The sequence below is a fragment of the Aplidium turbinatum genome, chromosome 15 (assembly GCF_918807975.1).
Source record: "Aplidium turbinatum chromosome 15, kaAplTurb1.1, whole genome shotgun sequence".
Classification (NCBI taxonomy): Eukaryota; Metazoa; Chordata; class Ascidiacea; order Aplousobranchia; family Polyclinidae; genus Aplidium; species Aplidium turbinatum.
Genome location: NC_137486.1, coordinates 23,445,618 through 23,465,289, shown reverse-complemented (window position 1 = coordinate 23,465,289; position 19,672 = coordinate 23,445,618). Strand labels below are relative to the sequence as shown.

Below are 19,672 nucleotides of genomic sequence, written 5' to 3'. Positions count from 1 at the left end.
GTCTCCCAAGGAAGATGATAACGCTCCTCATTTGATCGGTCTCTCAAGGAAGATGATAACGCTCCTCATTGGTGCAGTCTCCCAAGGAAGATGATAACGCTCCTCATTGGTGCGGTTTCGCAAGGAAGATGATAACGCTTCTCATTGGATCGGTCTCCCAAGGAAGATGATAACGCTCCTCATTTGATCGGTCTCGCAAGGAAGATGATAACGCTCCTCATTTGATCGGTCTGTCAAGGAAGATGATAACGCTTCTCATTGGTGTGGTCTCCCAAGGACGTTGATAACGTTCCTCATTGGATCGGTCTCCCAGGGAAGTTAATGACGCTCCTCATTGGTGCGGTCTCTCAAGGAAGATGATAACGCTTTTCATTGTGCGGTCTCTCAAAGAAGATGATAACGCTTCTCATTGGTGCGGTTTCTCAAGGCAGTTGATAACGCTCCTCATTGGTGCGGTTTCCAAGGAAGATGATAATGATCCTTTTTTAGGTTGGTTTAATTATTCGTTTATTTAGTTGTATTATTCAAGATAGATGAATGAACGGAGTGTAGAAAACTAGTATTTCAGCGATGTTAGAAGGTGCCTAGGAATGCTTTAGATCACAAATAAGTAACGTCTTGTGTCAATCAAGGCTCAAACTGGGACCCAATACTTTCTATTACATGTTGATTTGCCGAATGCAACCAATCTGCGAACACTTTTCAGATGATAAGTTACCAATTTGCATGTGACAAAGTAAACATATATTCTGTTGTACCAAAAGTACAGTAGGTAACAAAGTGAGACAGTACTAATTAACATAACCATGTAATTTTTTAAAAGATCAATTGTGTTGTTTCCTGTTACTTCGCGCTGTCTCCAGTTATTGCATAAATCAATGTGCTTACCTGAGTGGTGGTCGTGGGTGGGATGATGTTTTAAGGTAAGTTTTGATACTAACTATTTGGTTCAACAATCACTTTCATCCGGTTCAAAGGTCTTTCATACGTTTAAAGAGCACTTACTGTTCAAATAAAGTTTTTCAATGATTCCTTTGTTGCTTAGCAACGAGTTGCGGATGGCAAGATTCCCGTCCATGACGTAACGGAGGTGCGGATAGAGAAGCTTATACACTGGATGTCGGGAGGAGAGACATCGATGAAGGGCAACAGCAAATGGCTCCAGCACAAAGTGAGTTTTGAAGATTTTCTCAACTATCTGTCAAACGTAAGCATAAAATAAACAAAACGTTTGTTGAATTAAGGGTTAGAATTAACTCATCTTGACAACAGTTCCACCAAATTGTTCCCAAACTTAACTAACCCAAGTTTTGTTGTTTCCGGTTAACTTACCTTGCTGTAGTTCCAAGGTTCTAGCAAGGCAGATAATACAAAGCAATAAAAGATGCACAAATTTACAAAGCACATAACTGACATACGCTTCAGCGTCATTTTTATAATTTTTCAGAAAAGGCAAAAATATTGTTCCTCTCCCCCAGACCTTGAGTTAGCCGCGTCCTCTCTGTCCCTACTTTGTTTGGATGCGACCCTGAGTGCCACAAACAATCCGATTCTCTGACGTAGTTGAGTACTAAAAGTTTATACTTTTCGTAATCAGATTCATGAAGTGATATTATTATCTACAGGTTTTTATTGGTATTTTCCTGATGCATAGGCTCAATACCAAAACATAAATATTAACATACTCTTGTAATCTGATGTTAATGCAGCGTTTTTTAGATGAGAGTACGATATAGCGCCCAAATAATATAACTTTACCATATGGACGTTCATTTCTGCACTCCGAAAATACATCTTAGCAAGACACCAGTCCAGTTTGGAGTCATCTGGAGTCCAAATGAGATCAGGTTGCTGTGAGAGTTGTATGGCAATCGGTACAAGAAGCTTCCTGCAGTTCAAATACAGCAAACACATCGGTGCCACAAATGAAGGTTGATCTCCTAGGTGGCTGAGGATTTCCAAATCAATCAAATAAACGTTTCCTTTCTATTATTTAAAGAAAAAAATAAGTTTAATACAACAAGTGAAAATACAATATAATCTCGAAGATTCGTCGGATGTAAACTTCAAGAAGGTCGTAATTTTATGAATAAAACATATGAATAATTCTAATCTGACTGAGAGTATAAACGCTATTTTTAACACCTTCAATATTTTATCCTAACTTTTACTTTGATTTCATCTTCAAGACGAATTCCTCTGGTGAGCTGTGACGTCACCATTTCATGTGTGACAGGAAAGTGTTTGGGGATCAAGTTGCACTTTTTTAAAATAGAAGGATTGCATCCGCTCAGCATCTGACGTCCAAATTCTTCATCCCTGCTCCAACTGAAACGAATCATCCGACACGAGGCCAAATTAATTGTTGATGGTTTCTTTATAGGAAACTGTCACAAAATTGCCATTTTACAATCATCTTGACATCTAAGAGTGGAGCTCAGAAAGTAAAAAGACCGCTTCAAGTGGATTCAAAATGAAAATTATCTGAAAATTTGGATCTAAAAATCCCCAATGATTAGCATCCTCTGCTAAGACATAGATTTGTAGCTAAACTTTTTTTAAATATTATAAATTAGATGAACTTATTGATCATCTCTCTAGGAAAGAAAGTTCACAGAGTTTTACAAAATTTAGGCTACTACAAATGACTTTTGCGTTGAAATTACCGAACTTCGTTGCAACATAACATTCAAAGAACCAACAATAAACGAAGCATGTTTAGAAAAAATCTTACTTTTCAAGAAATTGCGGGATATTTTTCAACTTGAAATCACGCGCAAACTGAGTTTTCAAGTCAAAAAACTTGTCCAGCTTGTCAAGCTCACCTATAAACAATGCATAAAGTTCATCCATTTTTAATTAAATTGAAAACTTTGATTAATCCTAAAGTTAAGTTTGAAACAAACAGGCAAATTTCCACAACAAACACCAAATAATCTCTAAAGTGAATGTAATTTTACTTTGAAATTTGTTAAAAAGTCTTCTTTTTCCATTGGACTTTTTTCCTTCGCAAAACTCTTTTGTTTGGTCTTGTTCTAGACGTAAGTTTCGAGGAAGATCTTTTGAGTTCTCTATTTCAGCGCACCCTAAATCAATCAGACCAGTTTTAGGCCAAACCATTGCATAATTTACATCTAACAGTTTCAGCATTACAAATAGTGGAAAATCCGTAACACCAGTTGCCTCACAACATAACAAACAAGCAGCATCGCAACTTTAACTCTACTTTTTCTACCTCAATATTTAGAAAACTTTCCAACTTTTGATATGTTTGTACTTCTTCATTATTTTATCCTTTGGCTAATAAACATTTTGACTAAATTCACATGTCACGTTTCTTCATTAGTAACTACGTAGTAATCGATTATATCATATGTTCAATTGTTTCCGTGGTGTCGCAACATCCATTGCTACTCCACAACACGTATACTTGAAATCTTTGAAGAATTCTATTATTATTTTTGCTTTTGACATGATCATACTGAGGCTGGTATGATAGCGAACTTGATTCACGATTAAAAATGAGGCTGGTAAACTGTTTGAGCAGCAAGGTTTGTATTATTTTATCCTTAATAGAGTTTCGGTAGAGAGTTTTTCTTGTTGAACGACAGTCCTACGAAGCCGAGTAACGTAATCAGACTTAACATCCCTTGTATGACGAAACGCATTCGTGTCAGCAGGGACGTAGCTTAAAATTGCGCATTCTGAGAGTACTTCCAGCCTAAGTCCATGGTACACTTTCCATAATTTAGTACACTTGCCACAATATAGTACACTTGCCACAACATAGTATACCTTGTCACAACATAGTATAATACTTGCCACAACATAGTATTTGTGTTGAACTGTTTTATTCGCAAGAGTACAAACAAACATAGCCAGGTCGAAGACTTTAAGAAACCGGCCTGCCACACCCCGCGGCAGCGGGGAGCGGCGTGATTTATGGGGTGACGATGCACCCGGAGGGTTAAGTCCACCAGCTTAGGTCGCGAGGGCAAGGCTGGGGAGTCGAGGTACCTGTGGAGGGATAGTGTGGATCGAAACACTATATGGCCCGTCCGCAAATTTAGAATGGCGGAGCGGGCCAGGGAGACAGGCTCTTTCTGCATAGCCCAGAATGAAGCCCTGCGACGGACCGGGCGACCGGTCGCGTGTGGACGCTGGAACCGGCAGTAATTGACCGCCGGGCAGCGTCCACGTCTCCTTCACGCGTCCTCGCGCAGGTACTTTGACTCTTATACCCGGTCTGCCAGTAGGCAGAGCGGATAAAATTTGGGGTCTCCCACGAGGAAGAGAGTCGAACCATTTAAGGATAATTTGGCTCTCGTGGCAGACGAATATTCAATAAAAATGTGGAGCAGAGGCTCGATGAATCAATATACTGTAATAAAAAAAAAAAGATATGTAATTAATACTCACTGGAGAAGAGTAAGCTTTCATTCGGCGAGCACGGATGTGCACTGGCCAGACGTTGAGGCAGGTTTGCCCAGCTGGGTCGGGGAGGCTAGCGATCGAAACCAGAGGCACTGATAGGCTACATTATCGGTAAAAATAGAAAATTGGGGTAGAAGTTTTGAGGCTGCATCGAGTTGATCAGGGGATCGTGTTGATCAATGCATTGAAAGCGGAGAGATGTTGATCCGAGCGGGCAAGAACAGCGTTACAAGGCGAAAGCAGCGTATGACAGTTGGAAACAATTGATTGATTAGTACATAGAGAATCTAGTAAAGCTATAAAACGCAAAGGTGACAACGTGCTCAACTGCTCAGCACCAAAAATGACATGTTGATAATAAAGCCTTGGTAGAGAGTTTGCTTTGTGGAATCATAGATAAACAAAACAAAGCAACTTTAGCGCGTTTACCACGATTTATTACAAAGAAATACAAGATAATTAAAAAATCAACACTAATGTTTTCAACACGTACGTGTGTCCTCATCAGGAATTACTTAATTCTGCAATATACAATAAAATGAATATTATAAGATAAATCTGACCATGCACTGCAACTGTAACAACACTCCGGACTGAAAAGCACAAACTGAACGAGTGCTACAAGAATGATTACGAGTAAATTATACGGCGGGAAACAGATCACATGAAGTGTAAAGTACAGACATGTGACAAACAATTAGAACACACACAAAAGGAACAATGAACCACAGGCGAATAACTGCCTGTTAACAAATAGCGCCGGGAAACACTACTCAAACTTAACAATCAAAAGTGCAATAAAAGAGCACATCGCCTCTTGCAAAACGTGCACTGACAATGTCTCGATCGACCAATTTAAAATCATCTTTCGAGGGACATCTGAATTTCAGACTAAGATCATGGAAGCCTTAAGAATCAAACGTAATAATCCGTCCCACATCAGGCAGTTATTCGCCTGTGGCTCATCGTTCCTATTGTGCGTGTTCTAATTGTTTGTTACATGTTTGTACTTTGCAATCATGCCTGCACTTTACACCTCATGTAATCTGCTTTCCGCCGTATAATTTACTCGTAATCATTCTTGTAGCACTCGTTCAGTTTGTGCTTTTCAGTCCGGAATGTCGTTACAGTTGCAGTGCATGGTCAGATTTATCTTATAATTTTCGTTTTATTCTATATTGCAGAATTAAGAAATCCCTGATGAGGACACGCGTAGGTGTCGAAAACATTTGAGTTGGGTTTTTAGTTATCTGATATCTCTTTGTGATCAAATATATTAATAAATTGGGGAAGTTTTTATCAGTGAAGATTCGCTGCAGGTTTTCACCATAATTGCAGATAATTGCATGATTCAGCAGAGTCAATTTATTAATTGCAGAGGCTATGAGCATTGAGCACATATGATTCAGCAGAGTCAATTTATTAATTGCAGAGGCTATGAGCATTGAGCACATATGATTCAGCAGAGTCAATTTATTAATTGCAGAGGCTATGAGCATTGAGCACATATGATTCAGCAGAGTCAATTTATTAATTGCAGAATCTATGAGCATTGAGCACATATGATTCAGCAGAGTAAATTTATTAATTGCAGAGGCTATGAGCATTGAGCACATATGATTCAGCAGAGTCAATTTATTAATTGCAGAGGCTATGAGCATTGAGCACATATGATTCAGCAGAGTCAATTTATTAATTGCAGAGGCTATGAGCATTGAGCACATATGATTCAGCAGAGTCAATTTATTAATTGCAGAGGCTATGAGCATTGAGCACATATGGTTCAGCAGAGTCAATTTATTAATTGCAGAGGCTATGAGCATTGAGCACATATGGTTCAGCAGAGTCAATTTATTAATTGCAGAGGCTATGAGCATTGAGCACATATGATTCAGCAGAGTCAATTTATTAATTGCAGAGGCTATGAGCATTGAGCACATATGATTCAGCAGAGTCAATTTATTAATTGCAGAGGCTATGAGCATTGAGCACATATGATTCAGCAGAGTCAATTTATCACCAGAAGAAATTTAAATGGAAGGCAAATGTAAATAAACTCAATTAATTTAGTTTCTTTATTTTTAATTACTATCTTCCATGCAGAAGATCTCTTGCTTGATAAAGTAACTTTTTTTCAAATCTGCCTCAGTTTTCAGAGACATCCAACCAAATACTTTTGACATCCATTACTTCTTACACCATTTGTGGGTGTATTTCAGTCATTACTTCTTACACCATATGTGGGTGTATTTCAGTCATTACTTCTTACACCATTTGTGGGTGTATTTCAGCCATTACTTCTTACACCATTTGTGGGTGTATTTCAGCCATTACTTCTTACACCATTTGTGGGTGTATTTCAGCCATTACTTCTTACACCATTTGTGGGTGTATTTCAGTCATTACTTCTTACACCATATGTGGGTGTATTTCAGTCATTACTTCTTACACCATTTGTGGGTGTATTTCAGCCATTACTTCTTACACCATTTGTGGGTGTCTTTCAGCCATTACTTCTTACACCATTTGTGGGTGTATTTCAGTCATTACTTCTTACACCATTTGTGGGTGTATTTCAGCCATTACTTCTTACACCATTTGTGGGTGTATTTCAGCCATTAGGGGAGAGTGGGGCTAGTCGGAAAGATTTTTTTTAAAGTGAAATTTAAAACAATTGGTGCATAACCTGACAACGTGAAGTAGCTTAAATTATCATCTATGGTGTCCTCTATCATACAACCAAAAATAAGTATTGAGTCAATTCAGCTTTTAATGAAAATTTAAAATAAACAAACATTCAATTGATTTTTCAACTAACCCCATGCCTGGGGTTAGTTGAAAAACGTCAGTTTAATGCCCACTAATGAACTGGATACCCTTTTTTCAACCAACAAACATTTACATGGGGTTGTAAGCAAATATGTTTACCTGCTTTAAAATCAAATGCAATGAATTCTACACCTAATCATCGTAAAACCATTTTTTAATAAACGCATTGTTAAAACTTGTGATGCCGTATATATAACACTTTCCAAGTTATCCAAATTAAAATTTCACAATGTATGTCTGCTTAAAACAAACCCATTGGAGCTTATACTACTTATTATCATACCACGACGATATACTCGTATCGTACTACATAGTCATACCGTTATCAAACTATTTTCCAACTAACCCCACCCACTATTTTCCAACTAACCCCATTAGCATGTAACAAACTATTTTCCTAAAATATTGAAGCATGGTGCATTGGACTAAAATTTGTTTATGTCTTAGTGTTGTTGAACACCTACAGCTGACACACACCAAAAAACTTCTGTCTATTTTTAACGATATCGACGCATAAGATGTTTTTTAATACGCCAAAAATTTTACTTCGAAAGTAAGAAAATAGAAAATTGTCAGCCAAACAGGCATAACTTGACTCAACAAATCGAAACTAACATGGATTATGTGTTTTTATAAACTACTTCACATGTTGGCAACAAATATTTAAAAAAGTTATCGGGAGTTAAAAAAATGATCATTTTTCAACTAACCCCGCCTTCCAACTAACCCCACTCTCCCTACTTCTTACACCACATGTGGGTGTATTTCATCCATTACTTCTTACACCATATGTGGGTGTATTTCAGCCATTACTTCTTACACCATTTGTGGGTGTATTTCAGACATTATTAGTTCAGCAGTCACCTACTGAAGGGTATCAACTCGTCAGAGGTGGCCATCCGCTACTTTACAAGTAGTGCACTCCGACTACTTTGAAAACCTCTATACATGATTTTTTTTCTTTTTTAATTGAAAAGTAGCGGAAGTTCCACTGAAACAATGTCTCGTCTCTCCGCTACCTGGGTAAAAAGTAACGTCACTACTGCAGCCGCTTCTCCAATAAAAATTTTGCTCCGCTATTGCTATTGCTATGCTAAAAAAGTAGCAATAGCGGCGCCAAATCTGCAACTCATTGAATGAATCTAAAAGGGTTGATCAGAGCAAAATAGTGAATAGGCGCAACTTACCTGGTAGATCATCATTTCCTTTTAGTTTCCATTTTAAATCTTGTTGTTTCAACTGTAGCTCCTGCTTTCTGAAGGTGGCAAGAATGGGGTTTTCCTCTTGGTGGGGAAGCTTAGCTTAACACAATGTGAGTGTGAAAAACATCTCAAAAGAAATAGTTTACAAGTGCACTGCAAACGTCTCCCAATGAAAGTATAGGCCTACTCATACTTGACAAACGGTAGCCTAAATGTAGCAAGTTCCACGTAGAAGCGATCTTGTAGACAATAATTTTCCTGCCACTTACCCGCAAATATGTGACAGTACACCGCAACCACTGTCTCAGACACCGCACCGCATGATACAATCAGGTACAATAAACAAAGTGACAAGTTAAGTAATTGGGGCAATGGTGACTCACAGGGACCAGTTCTTAGTCCACGTTTTTTACCATTTACAAAACTGTTTGAAATTACGACACTATTTGATTTTTTGCTATAGTTAACTTTCTGAAACATTTTTTGTTTTTTTGATTTTAACAACCCAGCATGTGACAGACTATGCCAATAAACGCTTTAGGTTCATTAAAATATGATTAGCCTATTTACATTTTATAGAATTTCATCTCGCCGCTTATGAAAGTGACAACCCAAAACCTTCTACTTGCAAATAAACATTACTTCAAACTAGACTTGGACAATTAGAATTCTTTAGCTTTTTGAAATTAGATTAGAATTAGAATTACAGCTATTCTAGTTTTTACAAATTAGACTAGACAATTAGAGCTAGGTAAATTTTCGCAAACTACAGTAGAGTTTAAACTAGATTAGAATTAGTTTGACGCAGTCGTGACATATCTTTTTCTGTCTGGATAAAAACGCTAATATAGTAACTCATAGGCAACTCTGGTTCAAAGGGTCATTCCACCATCACTGTACCAAAACCATTTAGGTCATAATAGACATTGTGATGTAGGTGAATTGATGAGTTAATCAAGTTTTTAATGACTTCGCTACTTAAGCGATAAAATGACAATATGATACATTGATCTTGGTCGTTTTCTTGCATTTTCCTTCCATTTGCTGAAAAACACTGTTGGAAAAACTAGAACTTTTAGCAAAACTGGAGAATACAATAGAATTAGAACTAGAACAATTAGAATTAGAACAATTAGAATTAAGAACTTCAGAATTAGAAGCAATTCGAATTAGAAATTAGAACAAGAATTAGAACAATTAGAATTAGAACTAGAATTAAAACAAGTTTTTACCAAATTAGATTAGGAATACTAACATTTTGCTCTAGTCTAATTCATCGAATTAGACAATTAGAATTATCTAGTTGTCCAAGTCTGCTTCAAACCATATTATCTTTTTTATCTACCACCACGAACAGCTCAAATAGATGCTTTTGCAGCATCATAGATCTTTCCGAATTAGCAATGAAAATCTCAACTTCATAAAGGAGCGATCTTTGATGGTGAATGTTTGAACTGTCACATTTATGTGAGCATTCAACAACAAAAAACAATAAACCTTACAAAATGTACATCAATAGAATATTCTGAACATTCTGAGTTGATTAATACGACATGTAGGGTTTGTAAAATATCAAACATAGAAAAAACTTTGTGAAAATAAGATATAGAGAAAAAAGCTAAGTGGTCTCATAATTTCTGGCAGCATTGTAAAATATACACAGACCTTCACTCACCAAGTACGAGAATTAAATCAATAATTAAATATACAGCCTGCTTGATAATGACATTTCACCTGTTCCGAGTGCAAATCGAGCTATACCAGAAAGCCACATGTTGATTAGGAACTCAAAAACTGTGGGGTCACCGACTTTCTGTACCGTGGCTGAAACAAGGAACCAATCAGAAAACATTCCCCCCTCAGCGTGCTCTGCACATTCAACGTCATCATGTTAAGTTCCATTTGATTCAAATTAATATGTTCCCTGGAGTTCTATTGTTATTATTTTAGATTTTATCAAAACTAAAAGAAAATTTTTAAGAGCTGCAAGACTAACTCACTTATTGTGAGAATAGCAGGTCGCCCGATGTCTTCCAGTTTAACTTTAAACTTATCAACACTCCCTCTCTCAAAGTCATCCCGGAGCAAGTTATCGAGGGTCGCCCAGCTGCTTTGTTCTCCGCTGGCTCCAGTCAAACTGATGCAGACCATCGAATCGGTTCCCGCGTACTTCATTGTTCCAGTCTACAATCACAGTTGTTTAAAGCTTTTTCATTCCAAATTCCATTCAAGGGAGGCCCACTCTAAACCTACCTTGACAATCACATTGTAAACAACTTTTTTAGCTTTGTTCTTTGTAACCATCGTTGGGTTGTTCATGCTTCCTGCCTTCTTGAACATAATCTGCCACTTAACAAAGTGAATTAAAATCATTATTCAACATTGTGATAAATCAACAATAAAATTGATAAACAGCATAAAAAGAATAAAGCAGTTTGATCTCATCTGGTGGTTTCCCATCTAGTGTTTATACAGCCCAGCCAGGAGCTGTGATGCATTGTATCAGATGTCGGAGTGGAAAAAATGTTGTAAAATATCAGAAATTATTTTTAAAGTGATTATTTCCGTATTTCGGGGCTAATGTACAGGAAAGTTTCAATCGGATGTTCCGCTCCGATGAATTTGAAACGTGGAATTTAAGTAGAAAGAGCGCCACCTACTGTACTACATATTCTTTTTTGAGTAACGGGTTTATTCTTGTTGAGAAGGAGCGATCTTCCTGGATTCAGCACTACCTGACTACTCACTATAGAACAGCCAGCATTGAGTTTCGCTAATCATACCAGTGTAGCCTCGACACTAGCCATTAAGACTTTTCCAAAAAGCATGTGTTTCTAGGCAGTCGAGTGTAGCAGGAATTGTTATATACGTTCTTGATACATGAACCTTCCGAGCCTTGCTAATCTGTGCTCACTGCTCACCCGTCGCATGGAGAAAAACCATCTTATCAACGGTTTTCGCTTTTCCAAGCTGACAATCAAAATACAACAATATGCGGACGGTACCACATTCATAACAAGAGACATTCCATCCCTCAAAGAAATCTACAAAGAACTAGCCTTGTACCAGACCGTGTCTGGCCAGAAAGTGAACCAGGGAAAGACCCAGATTCTGGCGTCCAAACCTGACCTGGCCCATCAAGCTCAGCAGCTCTTTCCTGAAGCTGCGATTTTGAGCAACATCAAGATCCTGGGCATTTGGCTAGAAACAAACAAAACAGAACTAAATGAAACGAGCTGGCAGACCGCCATCAGAAAAATTCAGACGACCGCCAACATCCACAAACTACAAAGACTCTCCCTCTATGGAAAGATCTTCATCACCAACACTCTCATGGCAACCGTTACTTTGTATCTGAGTAGAGTGCTGATGCCAACACAACAACACCTCAAAGAACTCAACAAAATCCTCTTCAACTTCCTGTGGTATCCTTCACCATTTGAACAACTCCAGAGAAGCAAAGCACTTCCTCCTGTCAAAAATGGGGGCATCAACATGGTGGGCATCCAATCAAAATTTCAAACAAGCCGTATCGACAGAATGTTCCATCTCCGTATAAAAGGCGCCACCGAAATCTGCCACGTTTAATTTGAGCTACAAAATGAGGTAGGCCTACATCAACCCTCTTTTGTTATCCAACAGCATTCCGCATGCCCCAAATCCAAATGAAATGTATGCGGACATATTCAAGTCCTTTTGCAAACTCAAAGGCTTGAAACCCGATCGGAAAATCACTTCCTATAAAAACATTTATCTTCATCAGAAAACGCAAAATGAAAAGAAAATTCACTAGATTGAGTAACATGGCAAAAGACGTCTTCGAAAGAAATTCTTTTGAAAAACAAGGAAATCAAACTCCTCCTTCCACTTTACCTATCCTCCACGTCCTATCGGATAGCTCATGGAGGATACAAATGGGGTGAATTTGAAAGATCACTATAATCTGGAAGAACAACAAATTGCAAATTCTGCAGAAAACCAGATGACAATGTGGCCCACGTCCTCACCAACTGCTCCTTTGCGCTAGGAATATGGGAGCGCCTTAAACAACAATACTTTGACCTAGCCAACAAGGACATCAAAATAACAAAGGACATGATCCTCTACAATCAACTTCCCGGCGGACAAAAAATAACCCAATACCTTTTATCATGATGAATGTAGCCAAAAATACCATCATCCAAAAGAAGATATCTCTAGACATTGGCAACACATACTTATGGAACACAAAACTGTCTACTATCCAAGCCCTGTGGGCAGACTTGGACAACTAGAATTTTTGTAGTCTTTCGAAATTAAATTAGAATTATAATTAGAGTAATTTAAGCTTTTACAAATTAGACTAGGATTAAAATTAGAGCTACCCAAGTTTTCACAAATTAGAGTCGAATTTAAACTAGATTAGAATTAATTGGACGCAGTTGTCACAAATCTTTTTTTAGTTGGATAAAACGCCAATGTGGCCACTCGGGATCAAAGTGTCATTTCACCATCACAGCACCAAAACCACTTATGTCATAATATACATTGTAACGTCAGTGAATTGATGAGTTAATCGAATTTTGCATGACTTTGCTGCTCAAGGGATGGAATGACACTTTGATCTTGATCGTTTTATTGCATTTTCTTTGCATAACGTTGATAAGAGCGCAGTATCCTTCCATTTGCCAAAAAATACTGTTGGACAAACTAAAATTTTTAGCAAACTGGATATTGGATAAGAATTACAATTAGAGCAAACAACTTTTCATCAAATTAGATTAGAATTAGAATTACCGACGTTTTGCTCTAATTTATCGAATTAGACAACTAGAATTCTAGTTGTCCATGTCTTCCTGTGGGTGATCATGACGAACATAAAAGACATAACACAAAAACATAACATTCCTTTGTCATCTGACATTTCCCTTCTTTCCAAACCTCCTCCTACGGTCAGAAGAAAGAAGAACCAGTCGAGAGTCTCTTTTCAACCGCCCTCTCAGCCGTCCTCGATGGTAGGAGCGACTGATTGCAGCGGTGGGTCTCACTAGCACAGTATGGTCTTAGAACATCTTTGAAGAAGTTTAGACAGCCAAGGGTGTAACAACCCATCTTTAACCCGTCCCTCTCACTCGTCTGAAACGGTGAGATGCCGGAAGAGTGATTGCAGCGGGAAAAGTTTAACCGTACCTTTCCGTTATCCCACTCCCCCTGAGATGACAGGATTGCAGAGGCCCATTCCAAGAAAACTCTTGGGTCAGCGAAAGCTACCCTTCCTCTGGTCGCACCTCTGGCATCTCCACCAAATGAGATTTCAGGCTGCAGTGGCCCGTTTTCCACAAGCAGGTGCCCTTCTTCAAGCGGGCAACAAGAAGAAACACACACACACTAACAAACTGAAATTAAATTAAAATCAATTCTCTACCAAAATGCGCTGGTTCTCGAGCTTGACTCGCCACCTCCTAGTCTGCTCCAACATCAGCAAGAGGAAAGTCGAGACAGGCAGATTGCTTGAGGCAGCAAATAACCTTTATTTTACATCCACATATTATCATCTACCAGGGAGGCGAGGAACTTACTCTGACCCACCGCGATTAATGTAGCTAAGTGGGTCAGAGTATGTCCCTCGCCTCCCTGGTAGGTATCTTCCATGTAAGTATGGTGTGCCTGCTGAGTGTTTGGGTGTGTGAACGGCTCCCGGAGCGGATGATGAGTCAGGTAACAAATCTATTTTATATGGAAAATTGTTAACTTGCTAGGTGTAGTGGTATCCATCTTGAGCTCTGAGTGTTGCGCAAAAAGAAAAGTCCAGCCTCATGAGCGAAACAGGTGGTTATCGCTGTCAATTTTGCTACACTCGACTGCCGAGAAACACGGGTTTATTCCTTCCATTGCCGCTAACAGACAAGGGTAGCTACGACCAGCCGAACTAGGAAAGATCATTTTTTCAACATAAAATGTGTGTTCCACTTTCTTCATTTCGATTATTTGACGCCATGCTCTTCAATGATTTCTAAGTCTATGACACGGCTACTCTCGGATGATTGACAAAATAGACGAATGACCAAAAGAGTTGGAGCTCGAAACCTGCCACAGTGACCCAGAAAGGATTAGAAACTAATAGAAGAAAACAAAAAGATGGTGTATTTGGCCACAGCCACAATACAGTAAAAGTAAAGGTGAGTCCCATACTTGATCCAAGCACTGGGAGATGAGAAGATAAGGTTCTCATTAGACTAAGCCTTCGGCACTAGCGAGAGTAGGGTGGTCAGTTCCTTTCTCTCGACCTTACATCTCTCGGCTTTCCTCTCAGTGTATTGGGCCACAGCCCACAATATACCACTCATAAAGTGACCAAAACAAAAAAAGCGGGTAAAGTTTGTACTTGTTGTTTAAATGTTGTCTGTGATTAGTTCTATCACAGGCTGCCGCTGAATGGAGAGCTGATCACTTAAGTACACGCTTCTGGATTCGAACTAGCGTTACTTGTTGTTGCTGCTTTTCCATTGATGACGCACGAGACAGCGGAAACATCGCGGTATTGGTTGAAGTTTTCCTCCACGCTCTTTGGAAATGAACTTAATAATTGTTTCTGGGATCTGTTGCAGGGATGCTGAATGTCAAATGATGTTCTTCAAGTGTTTGCTGACTTCTTCTTCTTTTAGACAAAAATCAACTCAGTTCAACTCTAGCACTCTTGATTTTCGGCTCTGGTAGGCTAGGGTACAGACAGCAAACAATGGACTAAAAAAATAGCTGCTTTCGAAACCATGCTTTATCTCCAAAGCAACTTCTCACTGCGATGTTATTTATATAACACTTAGCTCATAAATTGAAACCGTCGTGGTGCAGAGCAAGTAAATACTGAATGGTCAGATCTCGCCTCTGGTGTTATATAAGCTGCTTAGTCGCTTAGTTTAATTAGCACTCCCTTTTATGAGCAAATAAATTGTGTCTTGCAATTAAGTAATTGAAAGCTCTTAGCTTTGTGAGAAAATTAATTGCTTTATGCAACTTCTTTACAAGCTTTTTTTCTTTCAAGTAGCCTACTAGTAATTCACGCTTTTAACTAGTCCATCTACGCTACTTGTTTCAACTATCAAGTTTGGTCACCGTGCCTAACTATAATATTCTTTAATGTAGGTATATATAATTGGGCCTATCATAAAATTAGATTTTGCATATGTACGTCTTACAGTTTTGCCACCTTTTCCTTTTGTTGGTTTCGTTGCTGTATTTATTTCCACTATGTGGCTTCTTTAGACTTCCAACAAACAAAAGTAAATTGAATTGAACCCAAAGTAACGTCACTTAACCAAAGCTTATCGCCACCTTCTACAGTTGAAATACTTAGATATTAATAGGCAGGTTTTGGCTTCCATAAAAACCTCAAGCTGTTTCTACAAAACTGTTTCGATTTCTTTTTTTCGACGTAAAACTTGGATCATTTCGAAACAGCAATGTAGTTGTCAGGTCCAACGGGACAAAACGAAAGAGCTTCAGAAACCAGTTCTGGGACAAATATAAACTCTTCTCCCCTTTGCAATTTGGATTTCGCAAAAACTACTCAACCAATTTAGCAATTACTCACTTCCATGAAGATATCATAAATGAACTAAACAACAATCACATTGTGTGCTCAGTATTTATAGATCTCAAAAAAGCATTTGATACAGTTAATCACGAAATCTTAATCGACAAGTTGAATCATTATGGCGTAAGGGGAAACGTTAAAAACCTTATTCATTCCTATCTAACCAATAGGCAGCAATATGTACATGGCGGGGAAATCAACTCTTCTCGCTCAAATATTACTATTGGAGTTCCTCAGGGCAGTGTACTTGGCCCCTTTTTGTTTTCAGTTTACATAAACGATCTTCCCGATGCAACTAATTTGAAAACTCTATGCTGATGACACAGTTCTCTATTTGGCTCAAAAAACTACCAGCAACCTCCAGCCGATAATGAATAAAGAATTATGTAAACTCTACACTTGGCTTGATAACAATCAGTTGACACTCAACTTGAGTAAAACTAACTACATACTCTTTAACAATAAAAAGACTACACTCTCCGATATGCAAATAAAATTAAATGATACAATAATTAAAGAAGTTGACCACACGCGCTACTTAGGAATCACAATAGATAACAAACTCAACTGGAATAAACACATTGATAGCCTCTCGAAAAAACTATCCTCTTCTTCAGGCGTACTGAGCAAACTTAGAAAATTCACTACTAGAAAAGTTCTAATCAATATTTATTATAGCATTGTACACTCGCACTTACAATATGGAATTATCAACCGGGGATGCGCAGTTGCGTACCCACAAAATACTTGAGTAGAATTCAGGTTAGACAAAATAAGATAATTAAAATCGTTACAGGAGCATTTGAAATGAAAACTAAATTACTGCCAATCTATCAAGAAAATAAAATACTAACTGTTAATTCTACTTATAATATAGAAATAAGCAAATTTATGTACAAATTTTATAATAATAAACTACCGGAAAACTTCAAAACTTTCTTTACACATGTATCATCTATTCATTCGTATAACACCCGACGTTCAAGTTCCAATTCACTTTATACTAAACTGGCAAATACCCAATTAGTTCAAAAAAGTTTAAAATGCATGGGAATCAAGGTATGGGACAGTTTACCTCAAAATATGAAAAAAAACATGAACAAAGGCTTCAAATATTTCAGTAAAATGTGCAAAATACACTTCTTCAATAATCAAGAGCTATAAAAACGACATCCACTACCTAACTATGTTAATTGTTATTATTGTTTGTAGTATCTGTATTTGTTTTGTTTTTTTCTGTTCTTCCTTCCTTCTTCTTTTTTGTGTCAATTTGCAACAATATTAACAACGCAATACTTTCTTTTGTGTAACTATTTGAATGAGAGAGTGCAGACTCGACGACCTCCTACGCCTTCAGGGCTACGGTCTTTCGCACTCTCTCATTGGATGCACACTGTCAGTTTTTGTTTTATGTATGTTTCGGCGTTTCGCATCCAAACAAAAATAAAATGACCATCCATCCAGTTCCGATACGAATTGAGTGACGTTCTAGCCTTGAAATGTCACTGAGTATTTACAAATACCCAAACAAAGACTGTTCGGTAGCTCTAACGCCATAGGCTACTTCTTTTTCTTTTAAAATTTTTCGAGTTAGTTTGAAACCATAAAATATATCGTTTGAACTCGTCCTACATTTGATGCCAAAACGTGTTTTTTCGTGCATCTGACAAAAATTCGGTGAATTGAAAGTTTCAGTCCTCTTCAATTTGTTCCTCGATCGTAGAAAATGTTGTTTTGTGGCATCAGTGAGAAAGTTGAAAATGTAACTTAGCGTGATGCAGTGACGTGATGTCACGTATATGACACGCAAACATTCACAGTAAGCTACTTTGAATGTCCGCAATCTTGAATCGGCTTGGTGTACTCAATCCTGCATGGTTTACTACTTAGGAGATTACAAAAATCTTTTCATTACGTTAATGAAAGGATTGTAAGATCGCATAGCGGTGCGGGTTGCTTAAATAAAAACTTAAATAAAAAACAGTTGCAGCAAAGTGCGTAGACATCATAGCATCACACATTAGGCAGGGCTTCCCAAACTGGGGGTCGCGACCCCCCAATGGGTCGCGTAACGAACTTCAGGGGTCGCAGAAAGTATAGGCTACCAATTTGCACAAGGTACTGCATATTATCACTTCTGTGCGAGATGCTGTGACGGTTATTAACTTTATTCAGAGTCGCGCACTCAATAGGCTGCCGGTATTTTTGAAAATTTATGGAGTGAAATGGAATCGGAGTTAAAAACTCTTTTACTGCATCGTGAAGTGAGGTGACTTTCAAAGAAATCATTTTGAAATATTTGTTTCCTAATGTTCAATCTTTTGATGAATGCATTAAATTTAGATTTTATTTTGCAATAAAATCTAAATTTAATGCATTCATCAAAAGATTGAACATTAGGAAACAAATATTTCAAAATGATTTCTGAATGTTCTCACTTCGCCTACCGTTCCAGTCAACGATATTGAAACCGCCTGGAGACCTGCATTAACACAATATACTGAGCCACGGCTGGACTTGCTTTGTGGCAGAAAGCAGTCTGAATAAATGTGTTTGCTTTTTTGTTTTGATTCCAGTAGTGTTACGAACAATCGTTCACCAAATCAAACGTCATATAAAACTGTTATAGTCAACTTAACCTAGCTGGCGTCTTACGTCATGGAAATTGCTAAAAAATGAGCCGAGATTGCAACATACTTCGTAAGACCTGTAAAACATTGCACCTGTAGCATAACATTGCACAAAACGTTTCAACACCTGTGAAATTGCATAACAACACATATGGACTATTTTACGTCACAGAAGCTGGTTACGTGCGTTCGAAATATCTCAAATCAGTTTCGTCATTTAGAATTGTCGTTTTGAAAAGTTGGTCGAATATTTAACTGTTTGCTTGTGCTTACCAACTAGACGAAATTTCCGTCTTTATCTCAGTATTTTGTATTGTGGGGAAAAGTTTTCTACTGCGTAGTGCATACGCGTTGCACTAATTTTGACAGCCGGTGGCTATTTTTTGCTGAAATACAATTCTTGAAAAAGACGTTTCAGAAGAGTATTCTTTTTCGGGGTCATCGCATACAGACGAACGGATCCGCAAAGTTTATGTTACAACTTTCCCACGAAGATATTATGGTTTACGAGCAAAAAAGTTTGGGAAGCCCTGCATTAGTGCATACGAAATATTTAATGAGATGCACAGCAGCTGGTTAACAAATTAGACAACCTATGAATAAAAATGAAATACGCCAGAAATATCTTACATAATATTTTTAACCCTTTACTTTTCAGCCGCTTTTCGCAAGTCAACTGCTCAAGGGGGGTTGTTTTTGGACCCAATTCAACCAGCTGTTACGTGTGATCTGCTAGTTTGTTTTGAACAGAATTTGTACTAATGTGTAGAAAAATCATTTGTCTATTAGGCTAAGTTTAAAAAGTCAATATTCTGACATTTTGTGCACTTAACTTGATATTTCATTTTTTGCAAAGGTACCTAAAAGTGATTACTTGCTTTATCTTGCCGCCTTTGCGGCCGTGCTGATCCGATTACCTGCAAAGCAATGAGCCCGCTCCACGCAATGCGAAGTGTGCAGGCCAGTATATTAAATCGTGCTTTGCTTCTGAAATCTTTGCTGCC

The 19,672-nt window shown here is 38.0% G+C and overlaps 1 protein-coding gene across 1 annotated transcript in view; it reads right to left on the bottom strand.

Moving 5' to 3' along the window:
* Positions 1 to 10,838, bottom strand: part of LOC145784089 (polyunsaturated fatty acid 5-lipoxygenase-like) — a 35,353-nt gene extending 24,515 nt beyond the window's left edge. The window contains exons 1-9 of the mRNA XM_082595842.1: positions 10,719 to 10,838; positions 10,466 to 10,649; positions 10,200 to 10,334; positions 8,451 to 8,564; positions 2,961 to 3,086; positions 2,735 to 2,825; positions 2,172 to 2,328; positions 1,759 to 1,986; positions 989 to 1,198 (exon numbers count right to left, since the gene is read on the bottom strand). Of these exons, the coding sequence (XP_082451968.1) occupies positions 989 to 1,198; positions 1,759 to 1,986; positions 2,172 to 2,328; positions 2,735 to 2,825; positions 2,961 to 3,086; positions 8,451 to 8,564; positions 10,200 to 10,334; positions 10,466 to 10,649; positions 10,719 to 10,838 (1,365 nt within the window). The remainder of the gene's footprint in view (positions 1 to 988; positions 1,199 to 1,758; positions 1,987 to 2,171; positions 2,329 to 2,734; positions 2,826 to 2,960; positions 3,087 to 8,450; positions 8,565 to 10,199; positions 10,335 to 10,465; positions 10,650 to 10,718) is intronic.
* Positions 10,839 to 19,672: the final 8,834 nt, after the last annotated feature.